General features: G+C 37.5%; 2 protein-coding genes across 2 annotated transcripts in view; both read left to right on the plus strand.

Annotated features, from left to right (window-relative positions):
* The first annotated feature begins 152 nt into the window (after positions 1–152).
* Positions 153–14,617, plus strand: LOC119775122 (STAM-binding protein-like A). Its single transcript, XM_038273019.1, has 10 exons — positions 153–287; positions 5,343–5,571; positions 5,674–5,749; positions 5,836–5,931; positions 6,133–6,532; positions 6,645–6,769; positions 7,304–7,441; positions 10,280–10,392; positions 10,517–10,616; positions 12,839–14,617. The coding sequence occupies exons 2-10, from the start codon at positions 5,369–5,371 to the stop codon at positions 12,893–12,895; spliced, it is 1,308 nt and encodes a 435-aa protein (XP_038128947.1). The 5' UTR covers positions 153–287; positions 5,343–5,368; the 3' UTR covers positions 12,896–14,617.
* Positions 14,618–15,697: 1,080 nt separating this feature from the next.
* ppil2 (peptidylprolyl isomerase (cyclophilin)-like 2) overlaps positions 15,698–18,547 on the plus strand; it is a 54,784-nt gene continuing 51,934 nt past the window's right edge. The window contains exons 1-3 of the mRNA XM_038273020.1: positions 15,698–15,858; positions 16,027–16,076; positions 17,958–18,003. Of these exons, the coding sequence (XP_038128948.1) occupies positions 15,827–15,858; positions 16,027–16,076; positions 17,958–18,003 (128 nt within the window). The 5' untranslated portion in view covers positions 15,698–15,826. The remainder of the gene's footprint in view (positions 15,859–16,026; positions 16,077–17,957; positions 18,004–18,547) is intronic.

Here is an 18,547-nt window from a genome sequence, read left to right on the forward strand (position 1 = left end):
GAAAATATAATGATGCTATTAATGAAACTAGTTAATATATGTTACCTATCATTAACTTAAAAGAGATTTCAATAAAAATAAAATTATACTATTTAAAACATATTCCACATCCTCCAATGACGTAGTAGGCGGAAGTTGTTTTACTTACGGAAGTGAGTTGGTACAGTAGTGCTGTTGTTGTTGAAGCTCACTGTAGCCATCACATTTGAGATTCTTTACAGCCTTCCTGGTTCATTTATTTTTCTGTATGTAGGTTTCTGTGGAGTTCCGCTTCTCGGTTCGTCCAGGTAAGAATAGAAAAACGCGCCCTGTTTTTTTCTACAAGGCTTTAGTTTGTTGTTAAACCGTTAATAAAGTTAACGTTAGCTAAGGTAGCAAGGCTAACCCCCGTCGTCCTTTCGGAAACATTTACTCCCTCCTCCTTAGGGACACAGATCGATAGAGGGATTGTGTTTGCTGGGTCAAACATATCTTTATTACCCCCATTGTGATAAGTCATTGTGCCAGCATGTTTTTAAAAGAGGTGAACATGAGGTGAATGTGGCTGAAGAAAGGTTGTTCTGGAAAGTTGAATTACTAACTAGGCTTTTTTCTTTTTTTTTTTTTTATATTTAACCTTATTTAAAAAAACATGTTATATACACAACATGTAGATTGTTCATATTTCAGAATAAAGAAGTAATTGAAAAAAATATTTGCTTGAGTTCAGATTGAGACCAACTATGATCTCACTCGCAATATATGTGGACTTCCTTATGTACAAGAGTCAGTAACGATCCCCTCAGTCAAGGTTATAACATTGGCCTCTTTTGGTGATTTCTTTACCCAGCAGGGATTCCTTTTTAACTTATCGTGATAACTTAAAATGTAACTTCTGTAATGTAATTAAGCCAATATTAATCATGTAGGCTAAACATGCAGAACAATTGTGTTTAAGTCCTGGAAGAAAACAGTATAAGTACTTCATTGCATTCATTCCTTCTTTATTTGTTTTTTTTAAAGGGTGTTTGGTTTTCTGATATGTTTCAAAAGATGGGAGAGTAGATGATACTTTTGTTTCACTGAAAATATTTGTGTTTAAGCTAATGTTACCCATAATACCCACATGTACAGGTGCAGGTCAATACGTCAATGTCCAACATTGAAGCTGAAAATTAAACTCTTCTTTTATAAGCTGAAGTTTTCTGATTTGAACTATTCAAACTTCCCAAATCCATTTCTCTCAACAGTAAAAAAATTATATGTGACCATTGGAATAATTGTAATTAATTAAAAAAGTACTATATTACGGTGACTCGATAGATTCCTCCAAGGGAGGATAAAAGCTCACGCTTAATGAGGCTTTCTGCTTAATAAGCTGTTTTTATTATTTTGATTGGAAGTTTAACAGAAGACAAAATTATGATAATACAACATGCACATGTAATAGGTCTAACAGCAGCCTCAAGGGGATTGATTGTTGAAAAAATCTAATTCTGTAGCTTTTTACGGGATTTTACTAAGGTTTGAATCCGTCTCTAACTATTTAGCATCACCAGATGATTGGAAGATTTAGGGAAAAAATGACTGGAGTGCTGCTCAGAGTAGAAATTTTCTCTTTAGATGAAAATATTTAAAAATTCATTTGATCCCATAGCCTAGAGAAGGTGTGGAGAGTCACAAAATTCGTGTTCCTTTTGGAACCATCTGCTGGTGTTGGTCCATCACGTTTGATAAACCAAAAGTCAGCAGAAATCTACCTGGAATATCTAACTCTTCACTCTGCTGAGAAGATTTATTGACAGCCATTTTTTCCATGACTTTGCAATTGCCCATAGCTTCAAAATTGTGACAGTAATACCTGTGTAATGACATAATGGTATAACTGTGTTTCACAGCACAGGAAACTGGCCTAACCTAAATAGATAATCTATACACTATTAATAAGAAAGAGGAAGAGCAAAGACAGCACAGCCAGGAGCCCAGAGGAGACGAATTCTGCCATTCAGCAAGCTGGGTTTTATTAATGATACATTTGACCCACAGGATGATTGTCTCTATGCTTTGTTTTATTGCAGAGTAAATACATTTTTGTTTAAGATATGCGTGGATTGAGTTTATTTGTAGACATAAATGTTACTGCAGTGTAACCAAAAGATACTTCCAAAGAACGCTGTTAATGCTTCATAACCTGATCACTCCCTCGCTCCTCATCTACGCTGCATCCTGCTGCTACTCTAAACTGTGAAACACTCACCGTTCAGAGCGTGACATAATGATTTTTAGTCAGTGTTCTAGGGGTGTGGTCTAACCATCAGTAATCATTGTAACGATTCACCGGAAAGTAGTTTGTTGTTTTTAAAGGGCCCTCTGTGAAATGAAATGGTTTCCTCACTCACCCCCTTTTGGTAAAGTTTGGAAACTGTCCATAAACGTGACATTGTGATGCTGACATTATTATTATCAAAGTCTAATTTGGTTATAATGATTCATTTTAAAAATCAATCATTGAAAACTAAAAAAAAATGATTGTGAATGAAAATAATTATGTATGTTTACATAATTATTGTGTTTAGTCAAAGCAGAAAAGCTTCAGGTATCTCGCCTGCTGCTGAAATCATAAATGTATTAATATAATTGAAAGAATATCACCTATAGCATGCATTTTTTTTGTGTTTTTATTTATCTATTTTTTTTTTAAAAAGGTCAATGCATTTACACAGAAAACTGTCTTATAAAGAAGAGGGGGAAACATACAGCAAAGATCAGGAATCAAAGTCTTGGCGACCACTTTGGCCTCTAGAGTGACGGCTTAACGTCTACACTCCCTCCCTACCCATTTTCATTTATAAATATGGAGTTATAGAAACCAATTGTAATAAACTCAAGGCCTCATCTTCTAATATAGAAAGGCTCTAAATTGCACTTGGATTTTTTTTTTAGAATGTGCAGGAAGTGGGCATATTAACGCCGATCTACAAAGATTGCTATGCTTATGTTAAGATGCGCAAATTTATTCGGTTCCACCTATTAAAACAAGCAGATTATGTGCTCTACTGGAAGTTTGAGAGTGGCTGTAAAAGAAAGTTGAGGTTTAAAGCCATGGAGATGCAGTTAATACTGACCATTAGTGAAAAATAAATCACAATGGCAATACTAAATAATATTTATAGTGCACCTCATAGCCTAAATGTGCTATGAACACAATTAAAAGCAGGTTGGTTGGGCACTCCCTTAGAGATAGGCTGAGGACCTTGGTCATCAAGGAGAGGCTTGGAGCAGAGCTGCTTCTCCACATATAGAGGAGTCAGCTGAGGTAGCTCTGACATCTTTGTCGGATGGCCCCTGGACACCTACCTTTGGAGGTCTCCATGTCCCACCAGGAGGTAGTCCATGGGGAGGCCAATGACACTCTGGAGGGACTATGTCTCTCAGCTGGCCTGGGGGCGCCTCGGGTTTCACCCAGAGCATCTGGAAGAACTCCCTGGTGGGACTAGCCTAGTAAACTAGCCCCACCCACCAGCGCCAAAATCATTTTTGCATGCGAGTTTACATTGCACATTTAATCTCACATTTAGTCTGGTTTATCAGGCTATGGTGGGACTGCTGCCTGAGTGGAAGACGATGCGTCCAGGTCTCAGGGCTGCTAATAACGATTATTTTGCAAATCCATTAATCTGTCATTTATTTTTTAGATGAATCAATTAATAATCATATAGTCAACGGTTCTTTAGAGAAGACTTTTAATGAAATTAAACCATGTGAATTAAAAATTTTCCACTTGAGGAGTTCTGGGTAGACCATATTGATAGACAAAAAAATGTTTTATCTTAAATGTAAAATGTTTAATCACTTTTTTTTTTTTTTTTTACAATTTTGGTATAATCATTGCTCTACATGGGTTGCTCAGCCACAGTCATGTTTTAGAGTCTCTATGCTCTAGTTAATGATTAATTGATTACTTAATTAGTTGTCGGTTATTTCAATAATTGATTAATCCGATTGTTTTATCCCTACCAAGTATGAGTTTAATTGTATAAAGCTTGTCTAGTGTCCTGCTGAATTAACCTGTGCCAGCCTGTAGACTTTTTTTTCTTTATCAATATTTTGCTACTATTGTCATTTCTGACAGTCTAAATAGATTTACTTGCACATAATCTCTCTCCGTGCTCTGTTACTGCATCAATGCCTCCTTTGTGGCAACAATGACGGCAGATATTTTTCCGCGTCCATTTGTATCTGACAATCAGAAGTACTAAGAAAGACAAACTACAGCCGCTTTGGAGTTTCCAATGTGGAAAATTACTTTGCACATGGTGAATGTTCACATTTCCATACCCGTCACCCATGAATGTGCGTGGTTTGGTCATTAGAATATAATCTGTATATTGAATAAAAGCGGCTTGCACACGCTGTCTGCTGAATTGCAAACTTGAAATACCGGCATCTTTTTTTAAGATCTGCTCTTAAACACATTTTAAGACACACAAATATTTGGATCAGGCCCTTGGTTGGGCTGTAAATATTGATTATTTTGCTTCTAATTCAAATTTCCTTTATTTTTTTTCAATTACTTGTTCAATGAACGGATGGCTAAAGATTCCTGAATATGTTTTTTACAGAATTTAAACCAGGTGAAGCTAAAACTTCTTAGCTCCTTATGTTCATATTTGTAGTTTTGTTAGGGTTTTCACCCTTATAATGTCCCAGAGTAAAAGAATCACAGGTGAGGTAACATCTGTACTGATGTCTTCTTCGCACTGTTTACCAATATTGTTACCTACACATGATTTTCAGCTTTCGCGGAGTTCTAATGTGTGTGCATCAGACCTAAAATATGTCCTGCCAGTATTTCAGTCATGTCACCGCATGCAGCGCTGTTTGCATTGAGATCGACATGACGACAGCACTGATTTAAAATACTGCTATTGCATTCAGGCGTAAATGAAGCAGCACTTCCACTAAAGATCCTGGTGTGAACTGTGAATGACTTGCATGAATAAGCAAGAATTTTATCACTTGGACAACACTGTCACGATGACTAGGTGGAAGAAAAACATCAATCTCTTTTAAAAAGGGTTCCCATTCACTGCCAGAAGAGCACAGAATGTTTTTTAAAGTTAGACTTCCCTCTTATCTAATTACATTTACATTAAAGACGCTTTTACTATTTCAGAAAAGGAAACCTTTCTCAGCAATAAAAAGCAAATAGGAACTTTGTGTATTTAATTTACTTTTTTTCGCAAAGATTTCATTTGAATTTGACACATCCCCACTCCTTGTCAAGGTTTAAATACATACGCCTTTAACCTGTGCTTTTATGGAGTATTTAATTATGTAGAGCATTTGGCCTGTTTCTCCAGTCTGTCAGGTTGAGCAGTTTGCTGCGATGGCGGATCACAGCGATGTCAGTCTGCAGCCGGAGGAGCGAGTCCGTGCTCTGACCAAGAAGGGCAGCTCAGTAGAGGTCAACGACGACATGCCGCCGCGGCGCTACTTTCGCTCCGGCATGGAGATGATCCGAATGGCCCACATCTACACGGAGGAGGGCAACATTGAACACGCCTTCGTGCTCTACAACAAATACATCACGTGAGTTTGATTTCTTAAAACCTAACCCCAAAACTTGTTGGAGAAACGAACAGAATGTGAGGCATTCATAAGAACCTTCTGTCTTTTTTTTATTTTTTTAAGGCTTTTTATTGAAAAACTTCCTAAACATCGGGATTACAAGACGGCAAACATTCCTGAGAAAAAGGACACACTAAAGGTACCTGCACTCTTTTTTCTTTTTCCTTTTTATATGATTATTTGTATAACTGTATTTAGAAAATATCTCTCATTGTTGCTCAACAGAAACTCAAAGATGTGGCGTTTCCTCAAGCAGAGATTCTTAAACAAGCTCTTTTAAAAAGATTTGAACAAGAATATGCGCAGTATCTTGTGAAAAAGGTAAGTGGAAGCCATGTTGGTCCTGTCTCCACAGATTCGCATTAAGACTACAAAAATAACCACTCTCCTTACATTATGTTACATTAATGTTGTGACTGCATTTCTAGTTTTGACTCCCTTCAAACTCAATTCTTTGTTCACAAACTGCCGTAGAAAGTCGGAACAGACCTTTTACTGAGCTTTGGTGTTTGTTATCTGCAGAAAGCAGAGGAGGAGGCTTTGGAGCGGGAGCAGTCAAGGCAGCGTGCTCTAGACGCCGAGCGGGAACGCGTAGCCGTGATGCAGAGGCGGCAGCGGGAACAGGAGCAGTTCAGTGCCTTTGAGGAGATGATCCGCCGCCAGGAGCTCGAAAAGGAACGACAGCAAGTTCTCCTGGAGTTTGCCACTCCGGTCACGCCCTCCATCGACACGCCCCTCATCCCTGGCATCCAGGGCCCGCCGCTGGTATCCCCAACAGCTCCTCTGAGCCCCAGAGATCCGTCTGCCGCCAACGACCAACAATATCCTCGTCCCATTGCGACCCCGGGCACACCTGCAACAGCTCTACCCAGCTTCGACCGCTCGCTCAAACCTGGCTCTCTGGTCAGCCCAGGAAACAACAGTGAGTTCCTTTAGTTCTTGTTTAACACCTTGCACCGTCCACCAAGCATCTCAGGAGCCTTAGCTCCTTTTCCATTCAGCTGCCGACTTCCTCCTTTGCATGGTTTCCACAGATACGATGGTGGACGCCCTCCGGCAGCTGGCCGTTCCTGCTGAGCTGTGCCGGAGCTTCCTGAGGCTGGCTGAGGCCAACACGAGCCGAGCTGTGGAAACCTGTGGGATCCTGTGCGGAAAACTGGTTAGTCTGGGGATCAGATGAGAATGAGACAAGTGGCTGTTATCATATTTCTAAATCAGAAGCATAAATGAGACAAGTGTTTTTTTTTTGTTTTTTTTTCATTATTATAACCACTTCACTTTATATCATTGGGATTTTACTGATCAGCATGGTGCATATTGGTGACATTGAAGGAAAAATATGCATGGTCTGAGATTCCAGTCAATAAGAAATTGTTATGCTTTGATTTGAGAGGATCCGTCTCAACATTTGTGTTGTAATCCATTCTAGTTAGTTTCTGATTTGAAACATTTCAGAGGCTTTGACACACCCTTTACTTCTTTCTACAGAGGGCTGCTTTCTTCAGCCTTCTCCTTATGGTTGTACGGCTGCTTTTGTTTAAAGTGCTTCACGCTCTGTTGTTTACTTTCTAAAACTCGTTTTCCCTTTGTTAAAACGCTGTACAGTACTGCTGAATGTTTATTTTGCACACCTACACTCTGTGAATAACCGTTTGCATATTATTTGACCGTGGGACTCTTGTGTTCGTTTCAGCTCAGAAATGCATTTACTGTGACTCACGTCATCGTCCCCAAGCAGTGCGGTGGGCCAGACTACTGTGACACTGAAAACGAAGAGGAGCTTTTCCTCATCCAGGACCAGTATGACCTCATCGCCCTCGGTTGGATACATGTGAGTAAAAGGAAGCCACTTCCATTCAAGTTTTTTCTTTAAAACAGGAATTTCTAGATACCATCTGAAGCTGCCAAGTTCTCCTGATGGGAGCTTTCATCCTGGTCCTCTCAGTGGTGAGGCAGAGGAAGCTGATGGGAGAAAGGTGTTGAAAAATCTCAAATCTAATCATGGAAAGCATTTTGATCTGTGTACTCTCATAACCTGGAACTATCTAGATACATATTGAAAGAAAAAAAAAAACTCCATCCATTTTCATTCATCCAGACCTGTCTGATCAGCTGTTGTTTGCTCTATCCATCCTTACATTCATAGATCCACACATTTACCCATCTTATTGCCTGTTCTCATCCATTTCTGCTTCTCCTGCTTTAGTTTGTTCTTTCATCCCTTCTTTCTTGCCTTCTTAAGTTCTCTCCCTCTGATCCTCTTTAATACAACAGATTTCAAAAAGGTCTTTTTAAATAAAAGAATCAGATTTCTAAATGTTCAGCCATTTCCAGCTCATCTGTTTTTTTGTTTTGTCTTACATTTTTATAAGTCTTCTTTACCTTATTATTTGCCCAGGATAAGAAATTGCACAAACTTGTATGTATACACACACAAACACACACACGGTGTATATATATATATATCTATATCAGATGTACGTGTCTACAAGAAACAGCGAATACAAAAGTTCCCGCACTAGACTTAAATATGTAAAAAAATTGTATTAATTTTGTTAATTTTTTTAACATGTTAAAAATATATAGAATTAATTATTTAAAATCTTAAAAACCTTAAACTCCTGGTCCAAATATATGTATTATAATTGCCTGGCATGTTTTTAGAAAAGAAGAGAGCTGCCTTGATGCTGAACATCTGGTCTCAGTCCCTCCATTCAGTTGCTCATGTTGTTCCATCACCTGGAGAATTAAAATATATATTTTTAAATGGGGCGGTTTAATCTTTTTTTTTTACAACTGTACAGGTGCTGGTCATAAAATTAGAATATCATGAAAAAGTAGATTGATTTCAGTAATTCCATTTAAAAAGTGAAACTTGTATATTATATTCATACATTACATACAAACTCATATATTTCAGATGTTTATTTTGTTTAATTTTGATGATTACAAATGACAACAAATGAAAATCTCAAATTCATCATATCAGAAAATTAGAATATTACTGAAGACCAATAAAAACAAAGGATTTATAGAAATGTTGGCCAACTGAAAAGTATGAACATGAAAAGTATGAGCATGTACAGCACTCAGTATTTAGTTGGGCCTCCTTTGGCCTGTATTACTGCAGCAATGCGGCGTGGCATGGAGTCGATCAGTCTGTGGCACTGCTCAGGTGTTATGATAGCCCAGGTTGCTCTAATAGTGGCTTTTAGCTCTTCTGAATTGTTGGGTCTGGTGTATTGCATCTTCTTCTTCACAATACCCCATAGATTTTCTATGGGGTTAAGGTCAGGAGAGTTTGCTGGCCAATTAAGAACAGGGATACAATGGTCCTTCAACCAGGTACTGGTAGCTTTGGCACTGTGTGCAGGTGCCAAGTCCTGTTGGAAAATGAAATCTGCATCTCCAAAAAGTTGGTCAGCTGCAGGAAGCATGAAGTGCTCTAAAACTTCCTGGTATGTGGCTGCGTTGACCCTGGACCTCAGAAAACACAATGGACCAACACCAGCAGATGACATGGCACCACAAACCATCACTGACTGTGGAAACTTTACACTGGACTTCAAGCAACGTGGATGAAGTGCCTCTCTTCTTTTCCTCCAGACTCTGGGACCTTGATTTCCAAAGGAAATGCAAAATTTACTTTCATCAGAGAACATGACTTTGGACCACTCACCAGCAGTCCAGTCCTGTTTCTCTTTAGCCCAGGCAAGACGCTTCTGACGCTGTCTGTGGTTCAAGAGTGGCTTGACACAAGGAATGCGACAGCAGAAACCCATGTCTTTCATACGTCTGTGTGTGGTGGTTCTTGAAGCACTCACTCCAGCTGCAGTCCACTCTTTGTGAATCTCCCCCACATTTTTGAATGGGTTTTGTTTCACAATCCTCTCCAGGGTGCGGTTATCTCTCTTGCTTGTACACTTTTTTCGACCACATCTTTTCCTTCCCTTCGCCTCTCTATTAATGTGCTTGGCCACTGAGCTCTGTGAACAGCCAGCCTCTTTAGCGATGACCTTTTGTGTCTTGCCCTCCTTGTGCAAGGTGTCGATGGTCGTCTTTTGGACAACTGTCAAGTCAGCAGTCTTCCCCATGATTGTGTAGCCTATAGAACTAGACTGAAAGACCATTTAAAGGCTTTTGCAGGTGGTTTGAGTTAATTAGCTGATTAGAGTGTGGCACCAGGGGCCATCAATTTTGAACCTTTTCACAATATTCTAATTTTCTGATATGATGAATTTGAGATTTTCATTTGTTGTCATTTGTAATCATCAAAATTAAACAAAATAAACATCTGAAATATATGAGTTTGTATGTAATGTATGAATATAATATACAAGTTTCACTTTTTAAATGGAATTACTGAAATCAATCTACTTTTTCATGATATTCTAATTTTATGACCAGCACCTGTATGAACAGATTTAGATTAAATTACATTCATTCCAGTTCAGTCTCAGGTGATGAGGTGAGGTGAAATCCCTCCAAAGTGAGCAGAAGGATTAAGTCGAAACTGTAAATATAGACATATTTACTGAGTTTGATGCAGTTAAGTGGTATTAGATACATTTAAGATTCTGAGTTTGTCATGATTGTAATTTTAATGTTCTGAAGCCATGTTCTCATTTTTTTAAAGTTTGAAATTATACTAATAATGTTTTTTCCCCAGACTCATCCCACACAGACAGCCTTCCTATCCAGCGTTGACCTCCACACACACTGCTCCTACCAGATCATGCTTCCCGAGGCCATCGCCATTGTCTGCTCACCTAAATTCAATGAGTTAGTTGGAAAACTTGTTCCTAGAGAATGCCTTCTGTCCTAAACATTCTCGCACTGACACGCCTGTCTGCAGGCTGCTTGCAGATTTTCCTCCTCTGACCTTGTCTCTCCTTCTCTGCATCAGGATCGGCTACTTCAGGTTAACTGATCGAGGAACGAACGAGATCTCTTCATGTAAACAGAAGGGGTTCCACCCTCACAGCAAGGATCCGCCTCTCTTCACAGTGAGTATTTAAAAGCATGCGTTAGAAAAGTAAACACTAATATTCGGATTGGCAGTCTATTGTCGAAAGGCCAGTCTGTTGCAGGAAAAACCCAGAGACACACAACCATGCACACACACTCACACACACTTATAGTCGTAGGGAAATCATGTTTAAATGTCATATCATTCTGGCTTAACCATGTATATAAATGTACTCTTTATCAGATTATGTTGTCCCAAAATTTAGAAAAATTTCTGTTTAAAAAAAAAAATAAACTGTTAAATCTGTGGGGGTTTTTTTCGTTATTTTATGCTCGCCAGTTAGTTATACGTCAGCTTGTACACCTAAATTCGGCCAATCATATATCAACAGTCATCTGCCAATCAATTTTTTTCACTCATAGCATCTTGATTCATGTGTAGCAGCTAATATATGCAAATGCTGAAATAAGAAATAATCATTTACACCCTGGCGTCGTCCTCTTCCACAACAATTCGTCCACACTTTCCTCCTATAAATAAAAAATGTATGACGGAGGAGACTCATCCAGGACCTTCGACACAAAACTGCTCCTCTTGCATGTTTCCTCTGACCATAGCGTTCCTTGACAGTGCCGTTTCTAAGTCACCAATTTAGTGCAACTTGGTCCCAATGGAATTTCCCATTGGGAACCAACTAGCACTAAGTTGCTAACTGGTTAGCAAGATGCTTCCGAGACACCAGCCACAATCAAACTTGCTTGCTTGATAATCGACCAATCACATTCACTTTATTCACTCGTGTAAAGTCTTGCACCACTCGGAAGAATTCGGAAGTGCAACAGTTGGATGCAACGGTTGTTTCCCTACAACTTTAAGGATAATTTAGAGAATCCATTTAACCTAACAGTCATGTTTTTGGAATGAGGGAGGAAGCCTGAGTAGAACCTGGAGATAACATGCAAACTCCAGAAAGACAGAATTGAACCCAGAACCTTCTTGCTGCAATGCAACAGCGCTACTCATTGTTCCACCGTTCAGCGCCCCTGAAAAATATCTACATATTAAATCCTCTTTTCAATGGATAATAAAATATTTTGGTAAAAACTATGCTTAAATTGTGGTTATCTAGTTTTTCAGAGAAGATACTTGAAAGCTCACAGCATTTAAACCGTTTGTTTTGGTCTTACAATCAAGTGTCATGTAAGTTCTGAGCCTACAACTAAATTGTGTGCGTATTGTTTGGTTTTTATCAGCACTAAAAAATAGGAAATAAATTGAAAATAGGAAATATATTATCATTTATAAATTTTCTTATAATAAAAAAAACAGATCAAACAAGTAAAACACACAAAATAAGAAAGAATAACAGGAAAAAAATTAAAGGTAGATATCTTGGAGAAGATTCCAAAGAGCTACTGAATATTTGAAGCCTTTTTAAATAATAAAATGGATTACATTTGCATTTAGAAATAAAACAGAAATGCTTTAAAGTCGTTTAAAGAGCAGTGAAATCTACAGACAGTTGGGCTGGGTTCCTAAAGATTAGATGAATTTTACCCATCAAAGTGGAATCTGGATGTAGTTTGGACTTTGAAAAAAAAACAAAAAAAAACATGAAATGCCACACAGAAAGACAGAAAGTATTCCTACCGGTTCTACGGTTTCCTCCAGACCTAACTCCTGTAGAAAACCTTGGAGGAAAGCTGAGGAACTTAAAAGCCGACCCATGACTGGATGATCAGGAGAGATTAAATTGTCAAGATTCCTCTCTATACTTAAGCATTGTAAACAGACATAGAGGAAGTGTTGTCTTATTGAGTATTGAGAAGAATGGGTATCAATAAACGTGTCAGAAGTCCATTTCAAAAATATCCCTGTAGGTTAACCTTTAAATCATCTCTAAATGGGTGTCCATCTTCCTCTGCTGTAATGTTGCCCTGTGATGGATGGGCTGCCTGTTCAGGGTGTCTTCCACCTTTTGACCAATGACTGCTGGAAACAAACATCAGCGATTCTGGGAAATGTGGTTTCGATGACCTTCTAGGCCTCCACTGCACATTTCTCATCCAGCAGCAGCTTTTGAAAAAGGACAGAAAGTCGTTTCTGGAGTTTTATAATAATGAAGATCTTTTAGAATCATTGAAATAAAAAAAATAAAAAAACGGCAATAAACAAACTTGGGTTGAGACTAAAATCCTTTATGCTGTTGTGGTTGCTTTCTGTTCATGTGTAAATTTAAACGTGCTTCTTTATTTTCAGGATGCAGGACATGTGAACATCACGGATGACTCTGTGTGCATGATGGACCTGCGGTGATCTTCTGTTGTGCTTTTTTCCACCCAAACACTCGAAGACTGTTTTTATCGAAGCAAACCCATTAAACTGGAAGAAGAAAAAAAGCCGAAAACATCCGGCCACGTTTACCGTTCCCATGGAGACTCCTGTTGTTCTCCAGAGAACCTATGTTAAAAATGTTTTGGCTTTTATCATTTTTGCTCTGTAAGAAGAAAAAAAAACAAACAAACAAACCACATATTGCACTTTCCAAGCAAGCCAACTACCATCAGACTCATGGACTTTTGAACCTCTTGTCTTTTCATTATTTCTATTTTTGTTTCTTACGTGGTTTATTGCATCTCTGTTCTGCTTTTTTTTTTCATTGAGTCATAAATCTGTGTGTTTGTCAGCGACAGCTAACAGGTGCGAGTTTGATTCTGCCTAACAGATAAAGTGCCAAGGATGAGAACATTCATATGTTGTTGAGTTTTCTGTTTTTATTCTCCTCCCCTGTGTAAAGGCAGGGTCTAACTGTTCCAAACTCTTCTGGTTTTTCTTTTATCAGCCTTCAAAGTGCTATTACTGATGACATGCAAGCCAGCAGTAACTCAGGTACACAGGCAGTGCTGCTGCCCTGTATTCAATTTTCCCTTTATGAACCAAATCAAGAATTTGGTTAAAGATATAATTCCGGTTTCTGACAGAAGTATCTTGTCAGTCATTTCCTCATTCCTTCTGTGTGTGGAGTGAGAAAGAGGGTAAAATAAATGTTCAGTTTGTTGACATGTCTGAAAATGTGTAGAACAGGCGATCTGAATGAAACTTCTGCTCCACATTATCCATCATACTGTGGTGTGAAAACATGTTTGCCCTCGTTACAGTTTTACCTTTTCTTTTGTGACTAATGTTTCATGCAACAAATTTTAAATACTGGGCAAAGATCACCTCAGTTACTAAAAAAAAAATTGTAATTTTATGCATCAAGGGGTAAAAGGCGATTTAAACCTAAAGTGATAATTTTAAATTATTAGTTTAAAGAGATTGGTTAAATGTTTTTGGAAATCTAGATGAGACCCAGGTATAATTATTAGCAGAACTCCAGATATATTCAGAGCTGAGCCTCTGTAGAAAAAACTTACTGACATTGATCAGTCTGGAAAGGGTTGGAAAGATAACACCTCATTTAAGGAGAGACAGTCACAACCAAACATGGCGGTGAGAATCGGATGATTTGGGACGGTTTGCTTCTTCAACACCTGGAAGACTAAATGATATCATGAATAATGATATCTAAAAAAAAAAATGTATTTCCAGTCATTAAAAGAGAAACTTAGGCACATTTACAATTTGATTCTGCAGTAAGATGGCGACTACTAAACTCCAACTGTGTTAGACGGATCGCTTGTTATGAACAACTCCAACTCAGCCAAGCGTGAAACATACATTTAGACGGGCTGTTTAGTGCTTCCTAGTGAGCCTGGCCGGTTTGAATATTTTTTTTTAATTTGAGAAATACAATTTCTGTAAATGCTCAGGCCGTTTTCGTTCAATATTACAACTATTTATCTGAAATATTAAAGTGTGACAAAAATAAAATAATGTAAAAGTCTGTATGTGAGCAAATAAATTTTCACACCTCGGTACGTTACCAACTGTGAGTTCATCATTGATGCCCTTCTACATTATTTGATTACTTCTTTATCTTGTAGCCATAAATATCAGTGATATGCCAAGAAATAATAAACTTGCAGATTAATTCAACCTTTACTGTGTTTTGTTATTTAGGCAGTTAGTGCATCATTCATCCTAGTGCTGTGTTTACATATTTTGATTGTGTTATATGTGTATATATATATATATATATAAATATAAAAGGTGCATCCCCCCAAAAAAACAATTTGGTGCTATTCTTGAAGGTATTGCAGAGTTTTTGTTTATGTGTAGTCAGGATTGTTGTGCTCAACCAGAATTTTGAAAGTTTGGAAAAAGAAAAAAAAAAACTCGGCACTGTCAAAATTGTTTAGGGAGCAGATAACTTTCAAGAGAAAGTTTAATTTAACCAAACTGAGAGTGGAAATATCTTAAAACCATCGGGAATACTTTCCTCTTCAGTTAAAACAGTTGTTCATTATGGTGTGTATGTGTACTTATAGATAATAAAAACATCCTTAGTAGAAGGAAGAAAAAAAAAACATTAACAATGATATGTAGAATCTATTAAGGTAAAGACAGCCATCAGTCTTTAAATTGGAAGGGGCAAATGTTTTCAATACTCTGGGGATGAAGTTCTGATGAGGTAAGTCCTTCCTCTCATGTTCTGCGCAGCTTCCATCAAACAATTAGTTTAACTCAACTCAAAAAGGGCACAATGAGAAACAGCACATTGGCAAATAAATGGAGAAACCTTACCTGCAATATCCAGAATAAATCCAAAACATCCAAAGAAATGTCCTGCATTCAATTTGAGAAACCACAAAAATATGATAAATTTTATTTTTTATTTTTACAACAAGAGCACAGTTACAAACATGACAGAACTCTGTTAAAATGTTCTGATCATGCCACGTCTGTTCCTCATCCATCCTTTAACAATCGCTGAGGAGCCAATCAGTGCCACCTGTTACAGTAGCAGATAAAGGAAAATTTTACCCATTAAGTTGCTGATTACTAAGTAACTAAGTTGTAAAGATATATTACTTCAGTTAAATAGAAATGAAAGAAAAAAGTGCTTTTGACATATACTAATCATATTAAGATAATTAAAGAAATATGTAACTGATTGGCCAACGTGTGACCAGAGGGTGGCAGTATTGAGATATATTGGATCGCTACTGCCCCCAAAAAATCCACAGAAGAAGAACAAAAATATAAACAGGAAACGTACAGACAGGCTAATAGCTTGTATGTTTTATTGATAAAATTTTACTTTTTTAATCGTATTTGTTAGCTCAAAACCATCCAGTCAGTAAGATGGGGAAGCGACAGCACCAAAAGGACAAAATGTAAGATGATAATGTTTCATAAACAAGACGTTTCATCTAGCGCTAAAAAGCTAGCTTGCCAACACACGTTAGCTTGTTCGATGTGTCTCTTCATGAGAAGATTTTCTGAGTTTCCTCTTTATGTTTATGTACTCTTCTTAACGTTTACGTGTTTTAATTTTATTACAGGTACATCACATGTACAGAATACACAAACTTTTATGGCGGGAAACGAGCGGGTGAGTAAAAATACATCCATGTCCCACAGTGGGGGGATAACGGGACATAAACTGAAATAATGTTAAAATAACACAGTAGTACGCATTGAGTTGTTCCTCAGAAGAGAAAGGAAATGCCCCTCAGAAATAGTAACTACTATGCATTTAGTTATATAAAAGAAAAATCCAGATAAAAATAAGAAATTATGAAGTTACAAGAAGAAAATAGGAGTCAGGTTACAGAATGGTGGACAAATTAGGATGATTGTTGGAAAGAAACGCCTCAAGAGCAGGATTTAAAGTCTGAAAGTACTCATCAATATCCTTAACAACATCTGTAAGACACATATTGAGCAGAAAAGGAAATGGTGCAAATAAGTCTTGCTCAGATAATGAACCTGTGCAACCAGTATCTTTTTTCTTTATAACTACTGCTCCTCCAAAATGAGTTCCCTGGAAGTGTCAGTGAGGTGGATCTGAAGCTGTGTGGGTCCATCATCAGCTCCTTAGTTTCCGCTGTATTCAGAATGAGAGGGTTCTGCTGGCACCACTTCCTGAGGAGGGCTATGGAGGAGTGATCTGAGAACCTTTGTAGATGGCAGCCAGAGGAAAACACGGAGGTTTGCTGTTTGATGGAGTCATCTGAAGCAGTGGGATGGATGATTAACAAGAACCAGGAGATGTAGAGATCTGAGATTAACAGCATTTAGCCAGATGAGTTCTGCAGCATTTGAGACTAGAGGTGGAGGGAAAGGCTGTTAAAACCTGAGGGAGAACTGATTCAGTATATTTACCCAACCAAAGACACCTACAGCCTGGGAGCTCTGTTTGTAACCTGAGATTGTTTTCAGTAATTTCCAATCTCCACTCTTGTATGGTCCTTATTTCAGGGCTGATGATGGTGAGGAAAATCTTTCTTATGTCCCTACAAATATTGTGGGACGGGTGGCTAAATAGTTAATTTTATGTCACCTGGATTATTGTTCACCTGTATGGTCCTCCGCATCTAAAGATCAACTAAGGAAATTACAAACTGCTCAGAACAGAGCTGCCAGGTTGGTTTTACATTGTTCCATAAGAACCTGCTGTCAGTATGCACTGTCATTTTTCTTATTTAATGGTAGAGTACAGACTGGCTTGCAATACTACAACATTTTTTATAAACATTGTCTCTTCTTTTCAACCTGTTTTCTTATAAAAGCAAATTGTCAGATATGATCAGGTTCACTCTTATGTAACAAGGTCAGCTAATGGTGGTCAGATGATGTTACCATGTCCAAAATCAGATGCCTTAAAGGGAAGTTATTTATCGTGTTATTTATCAGTTATTGGAATAATTGCCCACTGAATATACGTGAACTGAATAGTTAAGTATCTTTTAATTATTAGAATGAGTAGTGAATTAACATATTTACTGTATGAAAGTGAGAATTCATGTATTAGATATGAATGTAATAACGTATTCTGAATGATTTCTAATCACATATATAATAATGTCTACAATGTTTAATTGTTAAGTGATTTTTGTTTTGTTTTGTGGAGCCCAGGAAGACTAGCTCGTCCCATTTTTGGTGACAGCTATTGGGGATCTTTTTTTAACAATATAAATAAACAATACTCCGTGGCTTGTAGTTTGAGAAAACCCTTACTTCTACACTGAAGTTTGTATAGTTTGTCTTTTTTTTTATGAGGATAGCAGAGTTCTCCCCATGCAGTGTAGCATAAACTGATTTCTTTAGGCTCCCAAGACAATTTTCTCACTTTGCATGTCGCCTTTGGTTCTCTATATACAACGGGTTTAAACTATGTTCATTCTTGTTTTAGATAATAGTTGTTGACATGATTTTTTTAACCTGAATAAAATTCAGTGCTTAGATTTTTAATTTATGCTTTATTTTCCAGAAATTCCCCAAGCAAACTTTAAACGTCTCCCATTTGACCACTGCAGGTAAGAAGGAATGATGTTGAGAGAAAAAAAATGTTTGCATGCAGTTTTTGAGTTCTTTGGATATAGACAGAGATGAAGAGTAGAACAGAATAAAATCTATTAGAAAAAATAACAGACTAGTCCATTTAAATTTTAAACTTTGTTAAAGAAGCCCAAACAAATAAAACAATATTATTGTTAAAATATAAGAAAAAAAATGAAGGATTATGGCAATAGAATCAAAACCTTGAAAAGAAGCAAGAAACACAGAACTGGTCACATTTGATTTTTATTTAATGATTCCCAATCTGCGACCGCTTCTATATAACCCGTGGAGCTTTGTTTCTTTTTTGTAGATGTTGATGTTGGTTCTAGTTCTTTTTATTCATTGCAGTGACAATGTCTTTTAATAACTTTGCTGTAAATATGCCAGGATTAGCCAGTAGACTATTTTTCATCTGCAATTTTCTAGATGGATCATTGAAAAGTCATGCTAAAAAAAAAAAAAGACTAAAAATATCAACAGTATAAAAGTTATATTGCATTTAGTAAAAAGGACCATAAC

This window comes from Cyprinodon tularosa, unplaced genomic scaffold (assembly GCF_016077235.1).
Source record: "Cyprinodon tularosa strain WSP-4 unplaced genomic scaffold, ASM1607723v1 ctg850, whole genome shotgun sequence".
Taxonomy (NCBI): domain Eukaryota; kingdom Metazoa; phylum Chordata; class Actinopteri; order Cyprinodontiformes; family Cyprinodontidae; genus Cyprinodon; species Cyprinodon tularosa.

Coding starts and splice junctions, on each gene's coding strand:
- LOC119775122 (XM_038273019.1), top strand. CDS start 5,369: ATGGCGGATCACAGCGATGTCAGTCTGCAGCCGGAGGAGCGAGTCCGT. Junction 6,770..7,303: donor GGATCCTGTGCGGAAAACTG/GTTAGTCTGGGG, acceptor TGTTCGTTTCAG/CTCAGAAATGCATTTACTGT. Junction 10,617..12,838: donor AGGATCCGCCTCTCTTCACA/GTGAGTATTTAA, acceptor CTTTATTTTCAG/GATGCAGGACATGTGAACAT.